The sequence below is a fragment of the Phlebotomus papatasi genome, chromosome 3, assembly GCF_024763615.1.
Source record: "Phlebotomus papatasi isolate M1 chromosome 3, Ppap_2.1, whole genome shotgun sequence".
NCBI lineage: Eukaryota > Metazoa > Arthropoda > Insecta > Diptera > Psychodidae > Phlebotomus > Phlebotomus papatasi.
Window position 1 is genome coordinate 71,309,008 of NC_077224.1, and position 23,769 is coordinate 71,332,776.

Sequence of the window (23,769 nt, forward strand, 5' to 3'; positions counted from 1 at the left end):
TGAGAGGTAAAATAACTTTTTAAATTTTTATATTTTGCAAATAAATTGCCTGTAATACATGTTATTTATGAATTTCATAAAATTTTAATTAATTTTATTTCATATCTAAAATTAATTGCTTTCCCAAAGTTGATCATATTTCACCGGCCAACAGTTTGTTGACACATTTGTAAAACTTGCTCCAAATGGTCAATACGTGCAACTGCCTTCTTTTAACCCAGTTATATTTTGAAGTTATTTCTTTTACGAGACAAATGATAGATTTTAACATTTGTAAAGTATATAATTTATAAAGTTTATATAATTTAAGTTAAAATAGTACGTTACAAGAAGTTAAAAATTAAAAGGAAATTGTCCAGAAAGAATGCCGGAATGAATTTGTGTCGTTATTTGTGTAAGTTTATGGAAAATCACGACAGGATATACATATGTAAGGTCCAATCTGTCTAAAGGGTTACAAATTAACATTTTTATTAACAAAATTCTCTATCAAACAATATAAAACACACTTTCGATTTTTGAGATATCTTCGTTTAAAATATTTATTTGGGACTGTAACGCCGCTGGTGTCTAATTTACGTAGGGGAGACCGGGGAGGTTTGGGACACTTTTTCATGTTTTGACTTTGAGACAGTATTCCAAAAAATCACGATAGTGTATTACAATTTTATGCGGTCTATAGGATACTTATGGGTATTGACTTTATAAAAAGTACTCGATAAAATTTGGAAAACAACTGAGTTTTCTTGGAGAAGATAAAACATTTAACTTGACGCTTTGTCCCAAACCCCCCCGATGTGGGGCAGTATGGGACGTAAAAGGGGATGTTTGGTACGCGTTTTTTCTCGCATAATTTGCATTATTGGAGCGCGTTAATTAATTTTATGTACTATATTAAAAATATTTCTAATCAAAATAAAAATGTTAAATCTTTTTTTTCATACTTAGAAATTAATGTACAGTAGAGTCATTTATTGTCAATCAGTTATTTAAAGTATTTTCATATTATTTTCCATCTACCTTTCATTTCTTTTTTATTCTAAGTATTGCAATTATGATCATCAAATTCCTCACACGAGTAGATTTTCTTGCAACTGTAAGTTTTGAACACTCTCACGGATTCCTGTTTGATTTTACGACAACTGCATAGTACACAGTTTTTCCTTATTTCTCTGAATAAGCTCTCGTCTTGCCTTTTCTCGAGAACTTGTGAGAATTTTAGAGGATATTGCTCGAGAAATTTTCGAGAAGATAGCTTTTAACGGGATTGAGCAAAGGTCGAATATCCTTTGGATAATAAATTATTGATTCCCAAGACATTTATGATTTAATTGTCCCTGTAAACAACTGCTCAACTGATAAAGTTTGCACAAGATGAAGATTTCCAGTAGAAACTGGGCATTACTCTCCATTTTGTTGTAAAATACAAAGAGCAAAACAGAGAAATCAAAAAATACAATTTTTATCAATTTTTAAGAAAGTGTTCATAGAATTAAAACAATGAAACTGAGGATATCCATTTTTTTAGTCAAGATACATATTAATATTGCCTACGATTGAGTAGTGGTCAAATCCCATTTATTTAAAAAATTAATGAAAAACTCGCTTTGTCCCACACTACCCCTGTCCCAAACCTCCCCGGTCTCCCCTACTCCATCTGTTCTAGAGGCTTGTCAGTCATTTCAAGACCTTTGACTTTCTCTCATTGAAGAATGCAATCAGTTCAATAGAATCAAAGCTATAGTCGCGTAAGTACCAAAATATTGCAAAAATTATTTTGCCTAGATTGCAGGCGCAAAAGCACAATGAATGCAAAATAACAAGTCTTTCCGTTAATTTTTGGATATTAGATCGAGTCAATAGAAAAAAATAGCCTGAGAACTCACACACAAAATCACTGTTTACATGGAGTAATTCGATGATTTGGAGGTCTTTAATTAAAATGCTATGATTGTTGGTTTAACATTTTTACATTGATTTACATCAATTTATTAAAGAAGCAGAACGCATAGTTGATACCACACAATTTTCGATTATTTATTTGTAAATTTGCCACCAACTTAGTGTCCAAAATTTTGGCAACGAAACACTTTAACTTGGATTGTGCGATGTACACAAGAGTCAGTGTATATTTTACGTTATATGAACAAAGCCAATATGTAGATATTTAAAATATTACATTGCTTTTTGAGAAAGAATGTCTCTTATAGAGATTTCAATCACTGTTCCCCAATGTATGTGTATATAAATAAAAGTAGTGAATCACATGTTAAATTCATTTGAAAATAGAATTCTTTGTTTGGTAACATTTTTCTATTGAATATGTATACTCAATAATATTTTTCACCATTTGTGTAAATATCAATTTAAAATTGAGATTGAGTAAATCTTACCGAAATGTCCACCATATATTGAAGCACATTGTATTGAGCCAGAAGAAAGCTGCCAAGAAGAAGAAGTGCATCGAAATGGCTAGAAAGAAAATAAACAGAAAGTCATATGGAGTGACTGATTTTTTTCTCTCTCTCTCTCATTCTCTTCTGATTTTATAAAACCATATCGATCAATCATAGAAAATATCTTTCAACAAGATACTTTCGTACATCAAATGATTTTTTTTTTATAAATATTTTCTCCCATCATTTTTCTCGCTTCTTCACATCTCACTCCTCATTGAATTTGTATCACACAACTTCTTGGAATTTATGTGCATAATTGCACGATCTGATTAATTATATAATTCCTCAGCGAGTTTGCGGCAGGAAATTATGTCAATACACTCTCTTTAGAGACACTGACCATTTTACTGTACACTTCTTTGCTCACACGAGGAAACACCATCAGACCAAAACGATTATTTCTTTCATTTTATTGCTCAAACTATCATATAAAGTTAGAGCAATAATAATATCATAGCTTTATGTTGAAATACCTTCATACATCAACCCTACACCACCCCAGGCTATCAAATTTTAGAAGAATTTTGCGACAAAAATGGCGTCGCACCGTTTGTCCTTAAATTAGCTGAACGGTTAGAAGTTTCAGTTTAGAATCATTAAAATCTAAATGAGCTGCAATATATTTGACTTTAAAATTCTATGTTGAAGATTGTTTAGACCTACATTATTTCATCATTATTCCAAACTCTTTTAGAAGGCCTATTTATTAAACGTTCACTGAGAGCTCCAATGGAGCTCCCAGCGAAATACGAAGGAGTACATGCCTTACACTCAAGAGTATTTTTTCGTAGTCTCTTGCTTGTCCGTGAGAAAATTTCAGAAAATTAGGATTCTGTTTAAAATTACCCCACTGTAACCTACAAAAGCGAGTTTTAACATCAAGAGTCCAATATAGATTCAGTGCCACTGTACCATATCTAAGGAAACTATACCGTGATATAAACCAATGCTATGTAGGCTACCCTAGGATTAAGATACACTGGAGAATGCGTTGTAAGTATAAGTACGTCATATGCTCATATTCCGAAAAAGCAAAAAGGGGCCTTCAGACAAATCTTGTCCTCTCACCTTAAACATTAGTAAACATAGTAGATCTTTTGAAACATAAACAAAGGTATATGATTTTCATCAAAGCACTTTATGTGAAAATTATCTTTATTTAAGCAAACCAAGTTTCATGAAAGGGTCCTATGTCCTATGAGGTGATGTTTTGTAAGTTTCATCAAATCGATTATTTGTAACAGATCTACACTTAAGCATATACTTCGGGAGAGAAATTTAGAACGAATACGAAGGTCAAGGAGATGAACTCCCTCCGGATGCGTCAGGGGGTGCAATCCTTTCAGGACAGGAAAACACAAAATTCTTTGCCAAAGCTTTCGACGCTTCAACGCGTCTTCCTCAGTGGTCAAATCTGTGATTTGTCTCTGAAATTTTGTCCGCACTGTCTGTCTACTACTCCATATGAGGATTTACAGGGAAAATTGGGAATTCGTCGCGGGTACTCCTTATTGGACATTGATATGAGGCCAACAACGTATATGAATTGCCGTCAGTAATCTACCGAAAATTTAGAACGAATATATCAAATGAGACAGTTTTTCCGGTGTGAAATCACTTGCATTCCAACTGGATAATTCGGTCATAGTGAGATACTGTAAAATTGAAACTAGGAATGTAACCTTTACACTCTTCCCTATAATATTATCCACACAAAGATTTCGGAGGCTTGTTTGTTGTTTAGAAAACCTTTAAGTTATCAACAACTAAATCGCAATTGGTTAGTCTTCCACTACACAAAAATTTAAACTTTTTGATAGACATTTCGATGAGTTTTCAATGCTTATTGATTGCTTATTGACGCCTTTCATAGCGTTCGCGTTTGACGAAAACATTAAACGATTGTCATCAAAACTGCTAAGACAGAATATGATCCTATCTGTCCTCATGTATTCGTCAGAAACGCGGCTTCTCAACAAACAGAATCGAGAATTATTGGGAGGGTTTGAAAGCAGGGTTCTTGGCCCTATGTATGAGGTAAGATTCCGTGGTATATAACAGGTCATTTAATAAATCCGTAGGACGCATAGACGTCGCTATTATCAAAAATTCTTTAATGTATCTCGAACCATGCATTCTTGTAATGATAATTATCAAAATTTGACAGCAATCGGACCACTACTGGTTTTTATGTTATATAGCTGTTATAAGTAATCTACTTAAGTCAGGGGCCTCTCGACATTTCATTTTTCCATACGTTTTTGCATAGAGGCATTGAAGACTATTAGCAAGTTTTTTCCTAAGAAGAATTGACTTATCAGTCTGATATATTTCGAAATCGTGGATTAAAAGCTATCTAAAAATACATATTTCATAATGTTCGCCAAAATTATACAAAAACTATGAGCAAGTCTCAAAATTTCTGCAAAAAATCTGCAAAATTTTTACAAGGAAAATTGAAAAATAGCTTCACTTTTTTTAGACTTGATGGGCCCCTGATTTAAGTGCTTTTTCAAAACGGAAAATTTTGAGTTTCGTTTCCAACACACCAAATCCAAGCTAAATAATTATTAACCGGACTCTTAACCCTTAATTAAGATGATTCAGATATGGTTTTCAGGTTTTTGATGTGGCAGCAAAAACAAAAATTAAGGGAGTTAGCTAAGATCATAAGGATGTCATATGACCATTTGTTCAATCTCTCTTATGACATTTTGAGTAGGAAAAAATTTTTTAGCGCAATGGCTGCCGTACTTTAAACCATAACCGAAAAATAAAAATGAAGCAAAATGGCAAGAATTAGGGTTAGAACCAAAACCTTTCCTTCAGCCTTTGGGAGACTAGAACAGGACACAAGGGAGTCTTATACCCTAGACAGACTTACGGCTTAAGCCGAGAGACGACTTAGTGAGGAATTGATGGGAATGCAGTCTAATCATCATTTTGATTATAATTACATTAAGCCATCTCTCGGTTTAAGTCGTAGGTCTGTGCAACATACTACTCGAAAAGATGGTTAACCGATTGTAGCACTTTTACTGAAATGACGAACTAAAATCAGAAATTATGGCCTATTTACGACAATTTATTGAAAGGCTACTGTTTGATCGGGATAAAAAACCTTGAGAGTCATTTAGGCAAGGGGCAGACTATATTTTTGAATGAGACAAATCTGACCTAGGCTCGTACCGAGCGACGGCGTAGGCCAGGTCCCCAACTCATTAAGTTCATCGGTTTTTCGAGTAGTGAGGGGTTCTTATTCGTAGCAAAACCATAAATTGAATGTAGCGTTGGCGCCGGTTAAAAAAAAAAGAAAAGTTAAAAGAAGTCATCGGACGTCATCGAAAAAAAAAATCGTCCCACGTGTTGATTGATACTTATCACTCGACACGTAAAAAGAATTTTTACGTTGTTGTCGTTAACGTACGACACATCAGACGACATTATGATAAAAAGTCGATCAACTCGACTCTCCGTTACCCGAACGATTTGGGGTGAAAATAACAGATGAAAACTCATGTGAAGAAGAGGTTTTTGAATTTTCGAGTATTTGACAGCTGTCATCTACATATCAGAGAGTTGAGTATATTTACATTAAAGATTAACAGATTAAAAAAACAATAAAGTTTTTGATATTATACCCGTGCAATAATTTTGCTACCGAATTTAACAAAAAATAAATAAAAATTGGAAAAATATTTGCAGTCAGCGTCAGATTCTTGATCTTAAGCATTACGCAAAATCTATTGTTCTTCAGCAAGCCATTTTCATCTTTTATTGTAGGATTTTCTCAAGATGAAAGAATAATTTCTGCGTTATTCTTTTTCCCCATCTCTGCCAAGACAAACGCTTAAAAATGTAAATTCTATATAGATAATTTATTCCCCACAGATAGTTTATTTATTGCACAAAATCTTCATAAAATATTCCAAAGAACGATGACAAAGAATAAATTGTCGCTGTGAATCGCCAAATATGCACTTAAACGAGCCATTTGCCAATTTATCAACTCAACCAACGAATTCATAGATCAATAAATAATTCAGGAGAGAGAGAAAAATTGAATCCCTGAAAACTAAAAAAAAAATATCCATCCCACATATCTTTGCTTTACAACATTTCCCGCACACAAATATATAAAAGAGCCCACGAACCAATGTTTGCAGGGAAGTCATTTATGGGCAAAAAGATTCTGATGAATTTGCACAATTGCAGCAAATTGGGAAAATCAAGGGGGTTGGTTGAATACCCACCATTTATGCTGAATTTTGCACAAAACACTCGCCCTCATTTAGCCATGAATCCATCGGCCTGCGTATCTAATGAATTTAACTGTCATGGGACTCTTTAACCCCCCCGCATATTATTTATTAATGTCATAAAACACAAAGTTTCTCATTTAAAATGATTTAAATTGCCGCAGAAACAATACCTGGCGATTTTTTATAGACCACTGTAAAAATGTTTCTCTTGAGATATAGTTAAAGAACAGAGTGTCTGACATGATTCTCAAGATCATCATCACTCGTGCCGTCTGTTATTGGTCACATAAAGAACCACTTCACACGGAATTACTCGTGTATCTAATTCTCATTAGAATATGGGTTGTGAGAGAAGAGTCAAAAGTGAAAAAAGAAGCCCGTTGCTACGAGGGTGATAAGGCATTCAGACGATGATAAATATTCACTTGAACCTTATCAAAAATTCATATTATTGAGAATAAATCGAAGAATCTAGCTTTCATGATTCGATCAATTCATCACAAGAAATATATGGCAATCATTTTAATTTCAATTCTTCACCCTGCTTCTTTCTTTTCTTTTTTTTAATACAAAACTTTACTGCATGATTATTATGTTCAGACACAATGAGTAATCATTTTGGAAACAAGATACAAAAGAAGAACATTTTATCATGGACCTCAAATCGAGACATGTTTTCAAAAAAGAGGTATCTAGCATTTCACTCTATAATTGGGTTACATTAAATGTTCGTGTTGTAAAAAGCATATAAAAATCACGTATAGTAAAATTGGTAATATAAGTCTTAATTTTAGAACAGCGATGGAGATCAAGATAAAAAGATGCAATTTGTTTCTAAAGATCACGAATTGAGTAAATAATATTACTTTTTCTTATTTTCTTAATTAGGATTTCTATTTGGGGTTTAGTATATTTAGAAAAAAAATTCTAAAATTCCAATATGCTAAAAAACGAACAGCGCGATATAACCCAAAAACAAAATTTGGAAAGTACACTACTCCTTCAAAATTTGATAGAATATTAAGTGGTTATTTAAATTGGAAATTTCAACACATTTTTCTGCCGGAGTTTATAGATTCCATGCACTGAGAGAAATCTGAAAAAGTTAAAATAACATTCCTGAAATGTTAATTTTACCCTGCAGTATTGATCCAAAATCGTTGCAAATATTACCCTTTTTAGGTGTATTGGGGGTTAAAATTACCTTATGTCATGTTAATTTTACCCTTAAAAAGGTGTAAAATTAACATTAAAAAAATGTTGATATATTTTTACACCTAAAAAGTGTTAAAATTATGAAGAAAAAAAGTTAATTGCACCCTCTTTTTTTTCTCAGTGTGGGATCACTGAAAAAAATATGATGGAATCTCAAATAGAAATCAACTTTGGAATCAAATGGATTCACTAAAGCCAATTCCCGTTAAGCAGCCATAGATAGCGCTAGAGTCGCCTACGAGCTACGACTCATCAATTATCGACGTTCGAGTACACTGAGATCTCAGATATTCAGCTCATTGGGACCGAATATAACAGATAAAAACCTATGCAAAAAGGGGATTTTATGACTTTCTAGTGTGCTTGACAGCTGTCACCCGAATATCGTAGAGTTGAATATCGGAGAGCTATGTGTATTAGCAATCGGCAGTATTTGGCAACGTTTAAAATTTACAAAATTGGAGCACATGAATAATTGTGCTATTCCAATGAAAAAATGAGTATGTTTTTTTTAGTACATTACTGTTTTCAAGTACTAAAAAAGATCATGACTGTTCCCATGTTATTTCGATGAATGTCAGATGGCATTGTGATCGGGTGAAAGCTTGCTCGGTGACGGAAATATAATAAAATAATATTAATTTAATATTTTTATTCTCTTAGTGTTTTGCACATTTCCTTTATCATGAAAGACATGATGATAGGTTCTTCTCTCCATACAAAATCTTCATATTTTCACCAATCCTCGTTTTTTGTCTGCATATTTCTATTCATTTTTATTGAAAACACTTCAATTTATAACTGCACAAGTTTTAATCAAAACGATCGTTTTTTTTTACTTTAGTACTCACCAATATAAAAAAAACATATCAATTTTTCTTTGTGAAATAACATGTGGGAACAATCATGGTCTTTTTTAGTACTTGAGAACAGTAATGTGCTAAAAAACATGCTCATTTTTTCATTGGAATAGCACCATAAACAGAATCATAAATAGAATATTGTGCTATTCCAATGAAAAATCACATCTTTCTCTTAAACATTTTTTTTAGAACATTACTGTTCTCATGTGCTTCTGCATAATCGACTTTTCTTTATGTTGGTTTCTGTCACGACTGTTTTTCACAATCTTCTTGGTGTTTCAAAGCCACCAAAAAGTCTTGACAGGACAGGAATCAACACTAAGAAAAGTCGATAATGTAGAAGCACATGAGAACAATCATGTACTAAAAATAATATTTAGGAGAAAGATTTCCTCTTTCAAATTTTCAGTGAAATATAGTACCAATAAAATTGGGAATCACAAAATATCGCATTGCGTCATTAAAATATTCACACATTTGAAATATAGGAATCAAATGGAATAACTTAATACCGACATAAATTTTCAAGCTAGACTACTCCTTTGTAAAATATCAACAAAATAATCTAATAAATCGGGGTATTAATCCTGATTTTCATATTATTTAATAAGTAAAAAAAAAAACAAAAGCCATTATTTTACAATCAAATTATATGATTCGCATAAAGAGTTTGAATCTCATGCATTGCATGCATGTGATACAATTGGTTTTCCCTTTCATATTCATCCCTTCAGAATTTAGTACAACTGTGACGAATCTCAGTTTTACTTTTCCCCAGACCACAGGACTTATTCATGTTTTTTTTTTATTTTACAGATTTCTTTACATACTGTAAATTTGTGATAATAGGCGCTAGAAAAAAGGGGTCTGCTTTGTACACTTTTTTCAAAGTTTTGTCTGCCTTTTTGGCGTTTAAGAGGATAGGAAAATTTTAACAATTATCAAATTGCATATTTCTAAAAAAAAAAAAAAGAATATTGGGAAAGAATATTTATTTTGTATGACGTTTGAGAGTTTATTTAAAAAGAGAACATTTCCTTCTCTTTATAAGAAAAACAGATAGTGAAGTTGTCAGGGGCGTGGCTAAATGATCGTTTTAGTACATTTTCTTTTAAAACTGTTATAAATCTGAGCATAAGACAACAATCGCTTTTAGATTTTGCAGTTCGTTAGGCATTTGTCGTAATTCTGAACTTTACAAAATATTCTACTACGAGGGATACCGGGATTATGCATGTCGGTTGGATCAGCAACTGTGCTGACTGCATTTGCTTTGTGTCAGTATACGTTGTCCAAAGTAAATGCAGTTAGCACAGTTGCTAATCCAACCAACGATTATGTGCAACTACAGCGTCTCGAGTGTCGGAATCACGAACAATAAAAGTTCTAGAGGGTTGTTACCTACTTTAAAAGAGAAAACAGTTCTACCTAGTTTACGAATGTAAGCCATATAAAGATAAATGATTAACGTTAAGCCGGCGGCGGACACGAGAGAATGAGGAGAAAATGAGGTGTTTGGAATTTAATATTTATTACATTGCCTTTTCTATATCGAATAACAGACATTTTTACGATTTTGCAATAGTTTTAATCTAAGTTTTTTTTTATTTATAAAATTCTTTAAAATCGACAAGAAATGCTTTAAAAAAAATTGATGATATTCACATACTTAGCATTAATTTCTACTCTGGAATTCACAATTTTTTTCTCCGTTCTTTATTCACCTTTCTTTTGGGGCTTTCTTTGCATATTAATCGCACATTTTATGTGATGTTTCTTCGGCAAATAATGTTGAAAATTTGTGATTTTGTGCAATCTGTGCTTTGAATACATAAATAGGGAGATTATTTTGCTCAAATCTTATGCAATTTCTCACAGAATATTACATTTTCTCCTCATTCTATTTTATACTATTATTCTAAAGAATACGAATGCGTGCACAAAAAGACCCAGACATGATGGAAGAGAGAGAAGACAATTTAGAGCAAACTCTTGAAAATATATTTTCTCTATAAATAATAATACTATTCACTAACGCTTGTTGAAATGCATTAAAATACTCAAAAAGATATTGAGAGCTTTTCCACTCTGCATAGAGCAATTGATCATGTGATTGAATGCATTTGCACAATTTCCCTTAGCAATTTAATGTAGAAAATATCCCAATAAATTTTACTATAATGGTTGTTGGTTGATTTAATGAAAAAAAAGTGCTGAATGGCTTTTTAAACAGGCAGAGAGACTAATTGAATTGGGATTAATGGGAAAATATGTCTCATCAGAGGTCATTTAGAATGCACCACGAGAGATCACATTTAAATGGATTGGATTGGAAATGTAATGGCAGAAGGGGAAAATAAATGGGTAAAATGTTACTATAATAATAATTTTCAATTGGCATAAAACATCTGGCATAAATTTTGTAAATTCTCTAAATAATCGACACATTGGATTTGAAATGTTGATGGGAAGTTGAAAGACGTTTCTATCTGGGACTCTAGCTTGCGATGAGATTGAAGATCATGCAAGAAGAGATTCTTTTTTTTTTTTGTAGGTTTGTGTGCTGTGTGCACGATGTTATATAAAATTCTTCAAAGGTATGTATATATATTTACCTATCAGCAAAATAGTGCTTTTGGTAAGATAAAATTTGATTTCAATTTAACTGCAAGTCACGTCAATATACTGTTTATTGTTATAGAAAGTTTTATATGGATTTGATACACTCTTTAGGGCAATTTGTAGAGAGTTGAAGAAAAAGGTTCTCTTATTTCTGCTACTTTTTGGCCATTTTAGACAACACACCAAAATGTATGTAAGTCAATATCTTTTAGTTTGAAGAGAGCTGCGAGAAGAACGATAAAATTGCTTTGAGGAGTTGTAATTTCAATCGATCTCCAAGGAGAAACCATAAAAATTCTTTATATAGAGAAAATTTAATGTCTTCTTCCCACATTTGATTCCTTTTCTAAAACTCAATAAGTGGTTTGTGTTGAGTTGGATCGCTTTATTTATTTTTTTTTAGTTGTGCTTCTTTACAATTGTAACTTCTGTTATCTGAGATGAAACTCAATCACATCCGATTGGGCTTAAACTTTGTATGGAATCGATTATTCAGTACAAGCACAAAAATTTTATACCAACCGAATTTCCTGAATAAAATCGCCGAGTTCAAAAACAGTTCTAATTGTCAGAACTGAATCATTAAAACTGTAAATGAACGGTCTTTTGAAATACTACAACTATTTACTACACAATTTAGTAATTTCCAATGTTCGATTTCGATGATATCTCAATTGTGTATGTGTTTTTTACGATCTTCTGAAAAGGAATTGAACAACACTTGGGAATTTAACGCCCGTTGTTTCATCGCCATAACGTCGTGGCGCAGTACCATTAGAAGGGGATCGTACCTATAGCGTAGGGAGAACCGTGCCGTCAAAAACCTTGCAGAAGATTCTGCTACTCACCCTTTAGGACGTCCCGTCTAAACCTTGAGTGAGTTTTCTCTGGTTCCATTTAATTTTGCCTCATCATTAGAAATGTTGTGGCACAATACATACAGGAAACCCTATTTCAACGAATGAAGAGACCTGTCCTCCGTCCGTGGTCCTATAAGACCACAGACATCACTATGAGACCGGATGTTGCCCACAGATATTTCCCTCTCAAGAAGCAAAAAGGCACCTCTCCCTCTCTCACGAACTCAAGATTGTCATTAGATGGTTAAGTTTGATGTATTGCCTAGGCTTTATTTTATTACTGTCGCTCCCCAAAGCTTTGGTTCTCCTTGTCACTCTCAAAAAGTCAGATCCTCAACAATATTTACAGTTCATTTACAACAATATTGTTGTAAATGACCTGAAGACACTAAAAAGCTTGTAGAAAGCATCATCAAGAAAGCCATACTTTATCTTCACAAAGATCGTAATTCCCCTAATGGGTTTTCAAACAAGTGACAAATATACTCATTGCTCATGCTGACTTTAAAAATACATAAAAGAAAATCAATTTACCCGAATACTTTATGAGAGCATACAAAAAGACAATTACATCATGGTGCATATGTGTTGCTCACACGAAGTATACGAGTAAATGAAAATTTCCTAGAGCACGACATTCACCGCTATGTAGAGTATCGTAGAGATTAGAAAGTTAGATAGATCTCATTCTCCCCTCACCCTGGCCCGATCTTTGAATTTAACTGATCCATTATTCAGCAAGGTGTTTGTAAATCGATTTTAGTCATTTTTTACCCTTTTGTTGGCCGTCTGGTTAAACTATTCTTTCGTATTCAAATTCTTTAAAATAGAGAACCACTGATAATTCGTAAATATGTTTGTGAATTCCTACTGGGGATTTATGAAATGTTTGTTAATCGTATAAGCCACTAAAAAATTTCTAAAAGTTTGTAGCTGTTCTGAACATTGTTCGTCACATTAACAAAAATTTACTACCAAGTGACAAAATTTGACGAATATTTTTCCATGGTGCAAACATTTACGAACAAATGTTTATAAAAGAACAAAAAATGCTCATCAAGGGATACTGTTACAAACAATTCTTGTGGAATAAGTATTAACTTTTACGATCTTTTTAGTCTTTAGTGAGTTATATGATTTACGAACATTTCGTAAGTCCCCAGTATGGATTCACAAACATTTACAAACAATTTTACAAAATATTGCATGAGTTAAATTTTGGAGGTTAACAATCATTTCGAACAAATTTTCTCTTTTTTTCAACGATATTATTTACCTTTCAAAATCTTTCAAAATTGAAAGCACTTCGAAATTTCCTGAAAAAAATCTCATCAACCACAACAATATCTGAACCTATCACTGTTTTTTTTTAAATTCTCTTCTACATCTTTCTAAAAATGGTGAAAGGAATTTCTCAACACACCCAAAAAAATTGTCTTTTGAAAACTGTGATTGATTTACAATTTTACAAATTATAGATTTAAATTCAATTCTTTCCACATTAAAATTACTTTCATTTCCTTCTGTTATTGCCAAATTTTTCACCAACTCTTTTCTAACACATTGAAATTACAATAAAAAAAAAGAAGTATAATGTTTGACTTTTGTATTAAAAGAGTACCTCACTTTGAAGCTCCAACGCATTTTTCCCAGTTCATTAACTTCTGAATTTTATGTATGGGAACAAAAATGCTCAATCGTATATTTACTATTTACTTAGTCAGTGCTAGTTCATGTCTTTTTTTTTCGGGGAAATTTGTTTAAGCAGTAAAAGCACTGTAAACATGCGTAATCATATTTTTTGGCAGGGAACTTTATACTCTTGTTCACATGGCCAAAATGAATGATGGGCAGGGACAGATTCTGAGGGGTAGGAATGATGATGGATTCCCGAGCCGCGTGCATGAGTGAGAATAATTTACAACATCAATCTCACAAATGATTTTCCCAAAGGGAACCCTATTGATGATTGCAGTGGGTTAATGCAGAAGTTCGGAATGCTTTTAGGAGTCAAATATAGTGTATTAAACCACCAATTTCAGCACATTCAGCAGATGAAAGAAGTTCAAATATTTAACATTTGTAAATATTTATATAGTGTATAATTTTAATAAATATTTGCTCTTCTGAGTTAAAGACCAATGACACTTCATGTATTACAAACTCACTGCAAAATTTGTAGTTTTTAAAAGGTTTAAAAGCTTTTAAATTAAAGGGAATTCAATGAAATTCGATGTTTAAGTATCAGTTTACTTTGAGAGAGGAAAGATTTGCCACGTTTATCACTTGTTTGTCAAGTTTATCAAAAGAATGTTCCTCAAATACAAAAGCTTCTATTATAAGAAATTTTCACCAAAATGTGGCATTTTTGATTAAACTGTGATTTTAGAGAAAATTTTCACATTTTTTTCTTACAGTACACAGAAAGAAATATTTTGTAAAATTGTTCGTAAATGTTTGTTAATTTCTATTGGGGACTTATGAACTGCTCGTTAATCGTATGACCCACAAACAAGTTCGTAAAAGTTTGTACTTTTTTCACAAACAGTGTTCGTGAGATAATCACTTGACGAGCATTTTTTGTACTTTTACAAACATTTGTTCGTAAATATTCGTAAACACATAAAAAGTATTCGTAAAATTTTATCATTTGATCGTAAATTATTGCCAGACAAACAAAAATATACGAACGAATGTTTGTAAAAGTACAAAAAATGCTCGTCAAGTACCTAATCATCTTACGAACAATGTTTGTAAAAAAAGTACAAACTTTTACGAACTTGTTTGTGGGTTATTCGATTTACGAGCAGTTCGTAAGTCCCAAATAGGAATTCTGAAACATTTACGAAACATTTTTTTCTGTATAGTAAAAGCAATTTTATGAAAAAAATGCAAGTTTTCGTCAAATTGAGAACTAAAAACATTAAGTTTGTCACTATGCTATTCTTTTCTTTCATCACAATTATACTTAAAAGATAACGTTTATTGCAGAATATGAATGTACTTATAATTTTGAACCATTTTTAGGATTCTTTAAAGCAAGTATTATATGAAAAACTCAAGCAAAAAGAGGCCTATTGCATATGCATTTCCCTATTAAAATAGCTCTTTTTTACTCCAAACGACTTTTATGTGGGCGTGGCCTATTTTTACATTTGAAACCCTTCGGATCACTGGCAAGATCACATTAATTAAGATGCCTTACTCAGAATTATTTGTAATATTTCGCTAAAAAGTGTTTCAAATTTGAAAATAAAAGAGTAGGGGCGTGATTGATTATTGGGCGGAGCTTCCTTGGTAGATAAAATAAGTACACTAGGTGACATTATTAGGAATCTCACATATTTTACAGTTCGATTGAAAAAATTTTTATGTTTTCAAATTCTCTTAAGTGGACTGAAACACTAGACCCCTTTTCATTTTCACGATATTATTCTTTATAACATCATTTCAAGGATGAATGCCTTCTTCATCAGGTATCGAATTTTGTTGGGAAAATCACATACATACTTAAAATGATTACACTGCATTTGGACTTGGATCACAGCCCGTATTTTAAAGTGCACCATTCGATCTTTAGAAAAATTTGGTCGAAACAATATATATAAATGGGCGTGGCTTCCATATGTGTTTATAATCCTTTTCTTCATTTGCTCCTCCTCTCTCTCTTCTGGTATAAAATAATTTTTTTTTAACCCAGAACTTTTTAAAACGTTTAATGATTTATTTCCTATACAAGTATTATAGAAGACGTGGTTTACCTAGTAACAATAGGCCCCGCCCACCAGTAAACTTGCAGGTATAAACAAAAATCTAGGGGAAACGTGCTACCTTCGGACGATTTATGCTTCGCACAAATCTTTGTTTTTATGTGTTATAAATAAATTTAGCCCATTAAAATATTATATTTTAATAGCTAAGTCCAATGCCTCAAATTTTCAGAAAAGAGCTAGGGTAAGATGGGGTAATTTGGAACAATGTCTAATTCTGAACTTTAAGATTTCCCAACAGTTTTCGATGACAAAAGAGAAAACGAAAGAAGAAGTAGTCTCGCACGTAGTCTTGCACTTCTTCGCGGATTTCTTTTTCTCATCGTCCATCTGAAATAGTGAGAAATTCTCAAAAATTCCAAAATAGACATTGTTCCAAATTACCCCATCTTACCCTGTGGGTGAAATCCATACACTTAAGAAAAAATCTAAAAAGTTAAAACAACTATATGGCAAAGTCGAATTAACTCTACGAATGTCGATGTAATTGTTACTCTTTTCGTTGCAAATTTTAGTAAATAGAGTTGAAACAACTCTTCGTGCAAGTTGATTAAATTCATCGGATATCGATGTAATTATTACTCTTTTTCTATGTAAAATTTCATCTCGACTGAAGTGTATATGCTTAAGTGTTTTCATTTTAAGAATATACTTCAGTCAAGAAGATTTTCGTGTGACAAAGTTCATATGGAACATCAACTAGAAATATGCCTAACAGTGTTTCAGGAAGACATGTGCGTATTCGTACGTGATATTTCGCTCGAAACATAAGGAACTTGATGTCAAGAAAATATTAATAAATAAAATTATAAAATTAAAAAAAACATAAAATTGCAAAACATATTCATTTTGGTATTTGAAAGATTTATTTTAACTGTAAAAAAGATTTTTTTTAACTCTTGAAACGAGTTATTTTAACTCTTAAAACGAGTTATTTTCAGTCATGTAAATTTTAGGAAAAAAAGTTAAAGCGACTTTTCCGAATATAACACCTAGGGTAAATGTCCTAATTCAAAACCATTTCCAGACGCTTTAACTTTCACAGAAGATTCAACACATTAAATTCATATTTTTTCTGAAGACAATTACATAAATTTGTTCCTTGACTCTTCTAGAATGCTACTGTTTAGTGAAAATTCTTTAGATATAATTTGAAAACTTCTTAAATACAAGAAAAATACGCGAGTGCAAAATGCTCCTATTGGAAAAAAAATTAATCCAAATGGAGACAAGGAAAAGCTTCTAATTGGAGACAAACAGCGTAAGTGAAACTGCGACGAAAGGCTTCCAAAACCTTGTTGAGTTGCTCCTGAGTGTAGGATTTGTTCTTATTCCTGGTCTTTTCTCCTTTCCCATTTTAGACAATAAGAAAATCTCTCCAAAAAAATCATACTTCCGGGGTTTCCTATTGAAGCATTTGCAGACACTTCAGAAAAACCCTTTTTTACTAAATAGGTAATTATTTCATTTGAAAACTTTACGTACTTTTAATAATAAAGATTAGAACTTAATTTAACTAAAATTAGCCAGAAATATGACATAAATAAATAAAAAAACGAATAAACAACAGTCACCTTATTTGGTTTTTCATTGGAAAACATGGTCGATCGATGAAAAATTCAATGGTGAAAAGGTACACTTTTAATTTTTCTGAGAAATTAACAAATTAAAATTTGTGAATATGAATGGATTTCCGCTTTATTTGGAGAAAAATTAACTAAATAATGAAACTGTGGTATAGAAAATATATAAATATAATAATATTAGTACTGTATTTATCGTGAAAACAATGACGTTTCCATTTGGAGTAGCAAAAAATTTCCATTTGGAGCAGGTTTTGAATTAGCTTAATTGGCCCTAAATAGAAGTAAAATCAACTCTAAAAAATCGTTAATCGAAAATCACAACGAAAAAGAGTTAATTCAACATCGATTCGAGTAAGTTTTACTTGATTTATTTTTCTGTGTGTAAGAAACATAGAGAAAAAATTAAATTGTCCGAAGCTTGAGTCGCCCGAAGGTAGCGCGCTTTCCCCTAATAGGCAAGAAGAAATCTTTCGTTGTTTAAGATTTAAATAAAAATTGAAAACTCATCGAACAATCAATATTCCTCAATTAAATTTTAATCATTCTGATACTTCCCCCTTTGGAAGAAAATCGCATCACAAAGTAAATCCCATCGTAAGCTACAAATACGGGTAATTTATCGTTTGATGTATACTGTAAAAAATGCACAAAAAAAGTAAAACATCAGGGCGTACATGTCTTTCAAATAAACAGGGAAGTTTTCTAAACAACTTCACACTCTGTCATTTCAATAATTATGCAAAATTGCAGTGTCACAGTGAATTACATAATTTCCGTGAAAAAATACGGAATTTCTTCGTGGTCTGTTTTCAGTCATTTTTGCTTAACAAATATTTTTTTTCAAAAAACCTCCTATACAACATCTTAGAGGTTTTAATAAAACAACGGTGCTTATAAAAAAAAAGCACAAACTTCCGCCTGACTTCTTCTCAAAACACAAAATCCAATTAAATAGCAATTTACTAAAATATTGTTTTGCTGTCTCTCTAATAACTATTGTTTATTCCTTTCGTTACAAGAGCAAGTGTATGTCTTTATGTTTTGTATAAAATTGGGTCACGATCATTTTCAACCCAGAGAACGTCTTGCGCGATCAGTTATTTGGAAGAAAGAAACTCTATACCAAGCACGCCAAAAATCATCTTCCTCATCATATAACCTTCTCAGCATCACGATTGGAAACAATTGAGAAATTTATACCCCCTTTTTGACGGCAATAAAAAATTAATAAAATCACCAAAGCATCAATAATATAATCCCCAAACAGCAGCAATTTGATTCGTATTTTTTTTCTGCCCATTTCTCTTGCTAACCATTCATCCAATTTCACCCATTTATCTCTGTCTCATTTGCCAATGGATGGCAGTATAAAGCGAAATCCAATGAGAGGAACTAAAAAAAAAGGGGAACTCACCAATGATTGTGCAAGCTGGTCCAATTATTGAATTTCCAGAAATCTGTGTAATTGCCAAGAGGAGATCACCAACAAGCAGGCAGGCCACATAGTGAGTCTGGCAGCGCCAGTGCAGGACATGGTGATTCGATGGCACCAGGAAACTCGCCATCAGAGTCGCCAGCAGGAACACCACCGAGATGAAGAGTCCCGCTGAATATAGCGCGAATCTTATATCCTGTAAGATAAGTTGAACAGAAAGATTTTGATTAATTTTCAGATTAACACAAAAAAAATTATTGCTTTTGCTCTCTCTCTTTCAGAAAATGCTGGTATTATTAATCAGTGACCACCTGATAAATGCTACTCTGCAGAGGGGACTGTTAAATGATTATATCTTTTCTGTTGAAGAATATAATCAATAAAGAATTTCGAACAAAAGTTTAATGTGTTGCAATAAAAAGATTATCCGAACTATAAAGGATGATTAATTAATTGATAAAAAATTAGGATTGACAAATGACTTCCTTATAGACCTGAATATTAGCCAAATGAATCAAATTTTTAAAGTTTCTGGATAAATAAACGAATATAGTACAATAAGCGCCATAAGCGCCATTACCTCCCTCAGGAACTTTATGTTAACATTCTATTTATTTAATGTTTTTTTTTTTATTGCTAAAGCGGCATTCAAGAGACAAATCATATAAGCATATAAAATTATAGAGAAGCACTCATCCTCTTTGCAATGACTACTGATAATCCAAGCTCCCTGAAGGCTTTGATTAGAACTTTTTCATTTTTTGTTATTTTTTTTGAAATCTTAGGGCCTCTATCAATCAATTCATGTTATCAAATAAAATCTTCCTACCGTTGATTGTCTTTAATTTGAAAGAAAGCATTGATTTAATCATTTTATTGTGTATATAAACAATTTCTTATTAAAAGGGGTGGCAAAATGTTCCAGGCTTTGCGAAATGTTCGAACTCGTGACTTAGATGCTACACCTCAAATGCTATACCTTTATCCTTTACCAGTTCTCAACCGATTTGTACCGAATCATCACTCAAAAGATCCCCAGAATAGTTTTAAAAGTAATAAAATTGATTTTCAGATAAAAATTGATTATCGGCTATGAACCGGTTCACTACCGGTTCAGAACCAATTAGAACCGATTCAGTTTTAAAGGAAATTCCAAGACCTTTCAAACGAACCTAAAACTAGCCCCTAAGCGCTAGCTTGATAAGTGCGCTCTCTAGTGTCTCTTTAACTTATGTCCTTGAAAACCCGTTATTAGGATGATTCAAGGGTATTTTCGTCTAAACACGAAAAATATCCACCTGGATAATCTCTAAAACATATCCAAAAAATATATTTTAAAAAAAACATGGTTTGAAGGGGAAGGAGAGGGGTGGGGAAAATGAGGGGCATTTTAACGATCCTTGGGTCGACTTATTGGGGTCCCCCTTAGGTCCCAAGTCGCTATCTCAAACCGTTTGTCATCTAGAGCTGGCGACAGCTGGATGGACAAACGGACAAACGGCGTGATGATATTTCTCAGAAAAAGGGGGTCCGTGGTGCAATTGGTAAAAGCGTTCGACTCTTGGGCGGTGTGACCCCCGGCTCGACTTTTACAGTTGTGAGCTCGAGTCCCGACCGGTGCAAATGATTGAAGCGTCTGAATGGACATTTTCACGAAACATTGTAAACTGAATAATAAATTTGTAAACTGAACAATATAAAAAATGGCAGAAATAGCCCAGTACATCAAAATAAATATAAATAAAATAAATAAATATGTCAGAAATCGTCTGAAACGTGAAGATTTGTTTGAAGATTGTCTGAAACGTGAAACGTGACAAAAGTGGTCTCCGGGGGGTGGAAGGTGGAAATTTGGGGGGGGGGGGTATGAAAAAATAGAAAGATTATAATGAGGAGCTTTTAAAGCATGAACTGGGTTCTCATTTTGCACGAGCCAAAGCTGCATACCCATTTTTACCAGGAAGGGAATATGAATTTCGATTCTTTTAGCGTAACGCTAAAAACTCGAAACTTCAGATTTCCAAAATTCTACCAAAATACGACCCCTTGGGGGGTAAGGATAACTCAATATCAAGAGATTATACTGCTCTCTCTGTGGAGTTCGTGCAGTAAAAAAAAAAGTTCTAGCAGCATTAAAAATAAAAATAATAAACAATAAAAAAATTTAAAAATATAAAATAAAAATAAATAACGAGCATTTTGTAATGCCCAACGCACAATAACTTTTGTTTAATAAACATGTTTTTGACATTTCAATGAGAGTGAGTGAGATCTAGATCTAGTCATCTCGCTCATTCTCATGGAAAATTTTGAAAACATGTTTACAAACAAAAGTTATTGTGCGCTGGTCATTAACGTAATTAAAAATAAAAACCCGAAATGTGCAACATTGTTATTTTCATTGCAAATTGAGAAAGACAGATTTAATGACTCACAGAGTTAAATAACCAAAATATTCGCTTGGTTGCTCATCACTCGAAATTTTTAATGAAAAAATGTATAGAATTGATTGAGTTGAACAGCCTCTTTTCCCTCTTTTTTCCATTTTAATTTTCCAACTGTCTGCAGCAGCACTAAAAATCTCTCGGCTACTTTTTTCCTCTGTCCTGTCAATATTTAATCGCTTGCGGAAAAGACAATTTCAACGTAACGATAATTTTTTTTAGCAATTTTCAGCTAAAGTACAGAGGTCTTAAAAAATAACTCAAAAAGCATATAACCTATACAATTCCTTTTTTAAAACGAGGCTTTTAGTACGTGTATTGTGCGAATTTTATTTGAAAACTTTTATTGCTATTTCATTTTATATTTTTCCCTTTCGCCTAGGCAAACAGCTTGAACAGCAGAAGCGCATCAATCTCTTGAAGAGTTTCATAAAAATTGCAATGAATACACTCAAGTATATACCGAGAATCTCAGCATAAAGAAGGACTTTTAACTGTAGTCTCTTCCTCCCCTATATTCCTCCTATGCATTTTTCATGAGAATTTCATGTGAAAATCCACAAGAGAGAAGGACTTCATTTTTATGAGTTCTCAAATCCATAGAAAAATGAGGGTTCGTCCCTCTGCTGGTTTGTACTCATCCCATCCCATCCCACATCTCTCAAGCTGAGAAGTGGATTCATATTATGACATGAGTGTGTAAAAGTACATTATTTGAGTTGTGTTTCAATTTAAGGATCAGATTTCCTTTCAAAGAACACGTGCAGTCGTTTTAAATCTCGGAAATATCTCCTCTGTCTCTCCTTCATAAGATACTAGGCTGCTGTTTGTGACACACGACATTTTACAGGAAAATGCCCAAGAAGTATTTTCTCCACCATATTCTTAAAGAATTTTCTCAGAAAGACAATCTTTGTGTATGAGTTTCATTCTACAAAAGTGTCTCGGCTAAACGATAATTATAGGGGAAACTGGGGCAGTACTAAACATGGGGTAGTTGTAAACATTGCGATTTTTTAAATTAAATAATAAACTTCAGACGGGTCCCGGTAAAAATCCCTAAAGCCAAAATTCCGAACGCCAAAATCCTGAAAGCCAAAATCCCGAAAGCCAAAATCCCAAATTCTTAAAAGTGTCATAGCTACTCCCACGATTGCACCCGCACTTGCTGGAGCCAAAGGGAAATCTTCTGTGTCTTGGGAAATTATTCTGAACATTTTCCTCCATATAATTTCATCCCTATCTGGATTTTAAACATTCGGGATTTTGGCTTTCGGGATTTTGGCATTCGGGATTTTGGCTTTCGGGATTTTGGGTGCCACTGCTTCAGACACCTCAGAGTATGCGTCCTATAGATCCTATATGAATTCATAGATAATAAAGGGACCCTTGTACATTGAAAAAAAATGGTCGACATAATATGCTGGACAGATATACGGCTTAACGTAATTATAATCAAAATAATTATTAGACTATATTCCCATCAGTTTCCCACTAAGCCCTCTCTCCGTTTAAGCCGTGATGTGCTGGTCAGACCTACGGCTTAAGCCGAGAGACGGCCTAACGTAATTATAGTCAAAGCAATGATTACACTAAATTTCCATCAGTTTCCCACTAATTAAGTCAGTTCACGGCTTAAGCCGAGAGACAGTTTAATCAGAAACTAGAGAAAATGTGTTCTAATCATTATTTTGATTATAATTACGTTAAGTTGTCTCTTGCCTTAAGTTGTAAATGTGTTCAGAACATAAGGGTCTTGAAAGACTTGAGGATTAGCCGTGAAACGACTTAGCGTACTTATATTCGAAATAATGGTTAAACCGCATTTTCCACTAAGCCGCCTCTCGGCTTAAGTCGTAAGTCTGTCTAGGGCATAAATCTGTCTAGGGTGCTACTCCCAAAATTTGAAAGCTTAATATTCTTGAGCCCTAAGATTATCGTAAGAGAAACTTTAAGCTGCTTTACTGATAAGTGGGAAAATGTTACTGTATCTGCTCTTCTTTCTTTCAACTGACACCTACAATCCTATACACAAGACGTACAAGACCTTTCTCCCTTAGCCTTATTTGTATCTTATTTTTATCCTACAAGAGTCAAGAAATAAAGTTGTTTCCTGGATGCTTGAACACAAAGTTGATATTTTCAATACCTTTTTAATTTGACTACAACTTCTCATAACATTAAAAATTCATGATTTCACCGTAAAGCGCTGTTATAACAGTCTAGGTGGAGCCATCTTGAAATATTATGCCA

General features: G+C 32.9%; 1 protein-coding gene across 1 annotated transcript in view; it reads right to left on the reverse strand.

Moving 5' to 3' along the window:
• LOC129808216 (probable G-protein coupled receptor Mth-like 1) overlaps positions 1-23,769 on the reverse strand; it is a 72,050-nt gene that overhangs the window by 39,770 nt on the left and 8,511 nt on the right. Inside the window, exons 2-3 of the mRNA XM_055858022.1 lie at positions 19,052-19,268; positions 2,394-2,472 (exon numbers count right to left, since the gene is read on the reverse strand). Of these exons, the coding sequence (XP_055713997.1) occupies positions 2,394-2,472; positions 19,052-19,268 (296 nt within the window). The remainder of the gene's footprint in view (positions 1-2,393; positions 2,473-19,051; positions 19,269-23,769) is intronic.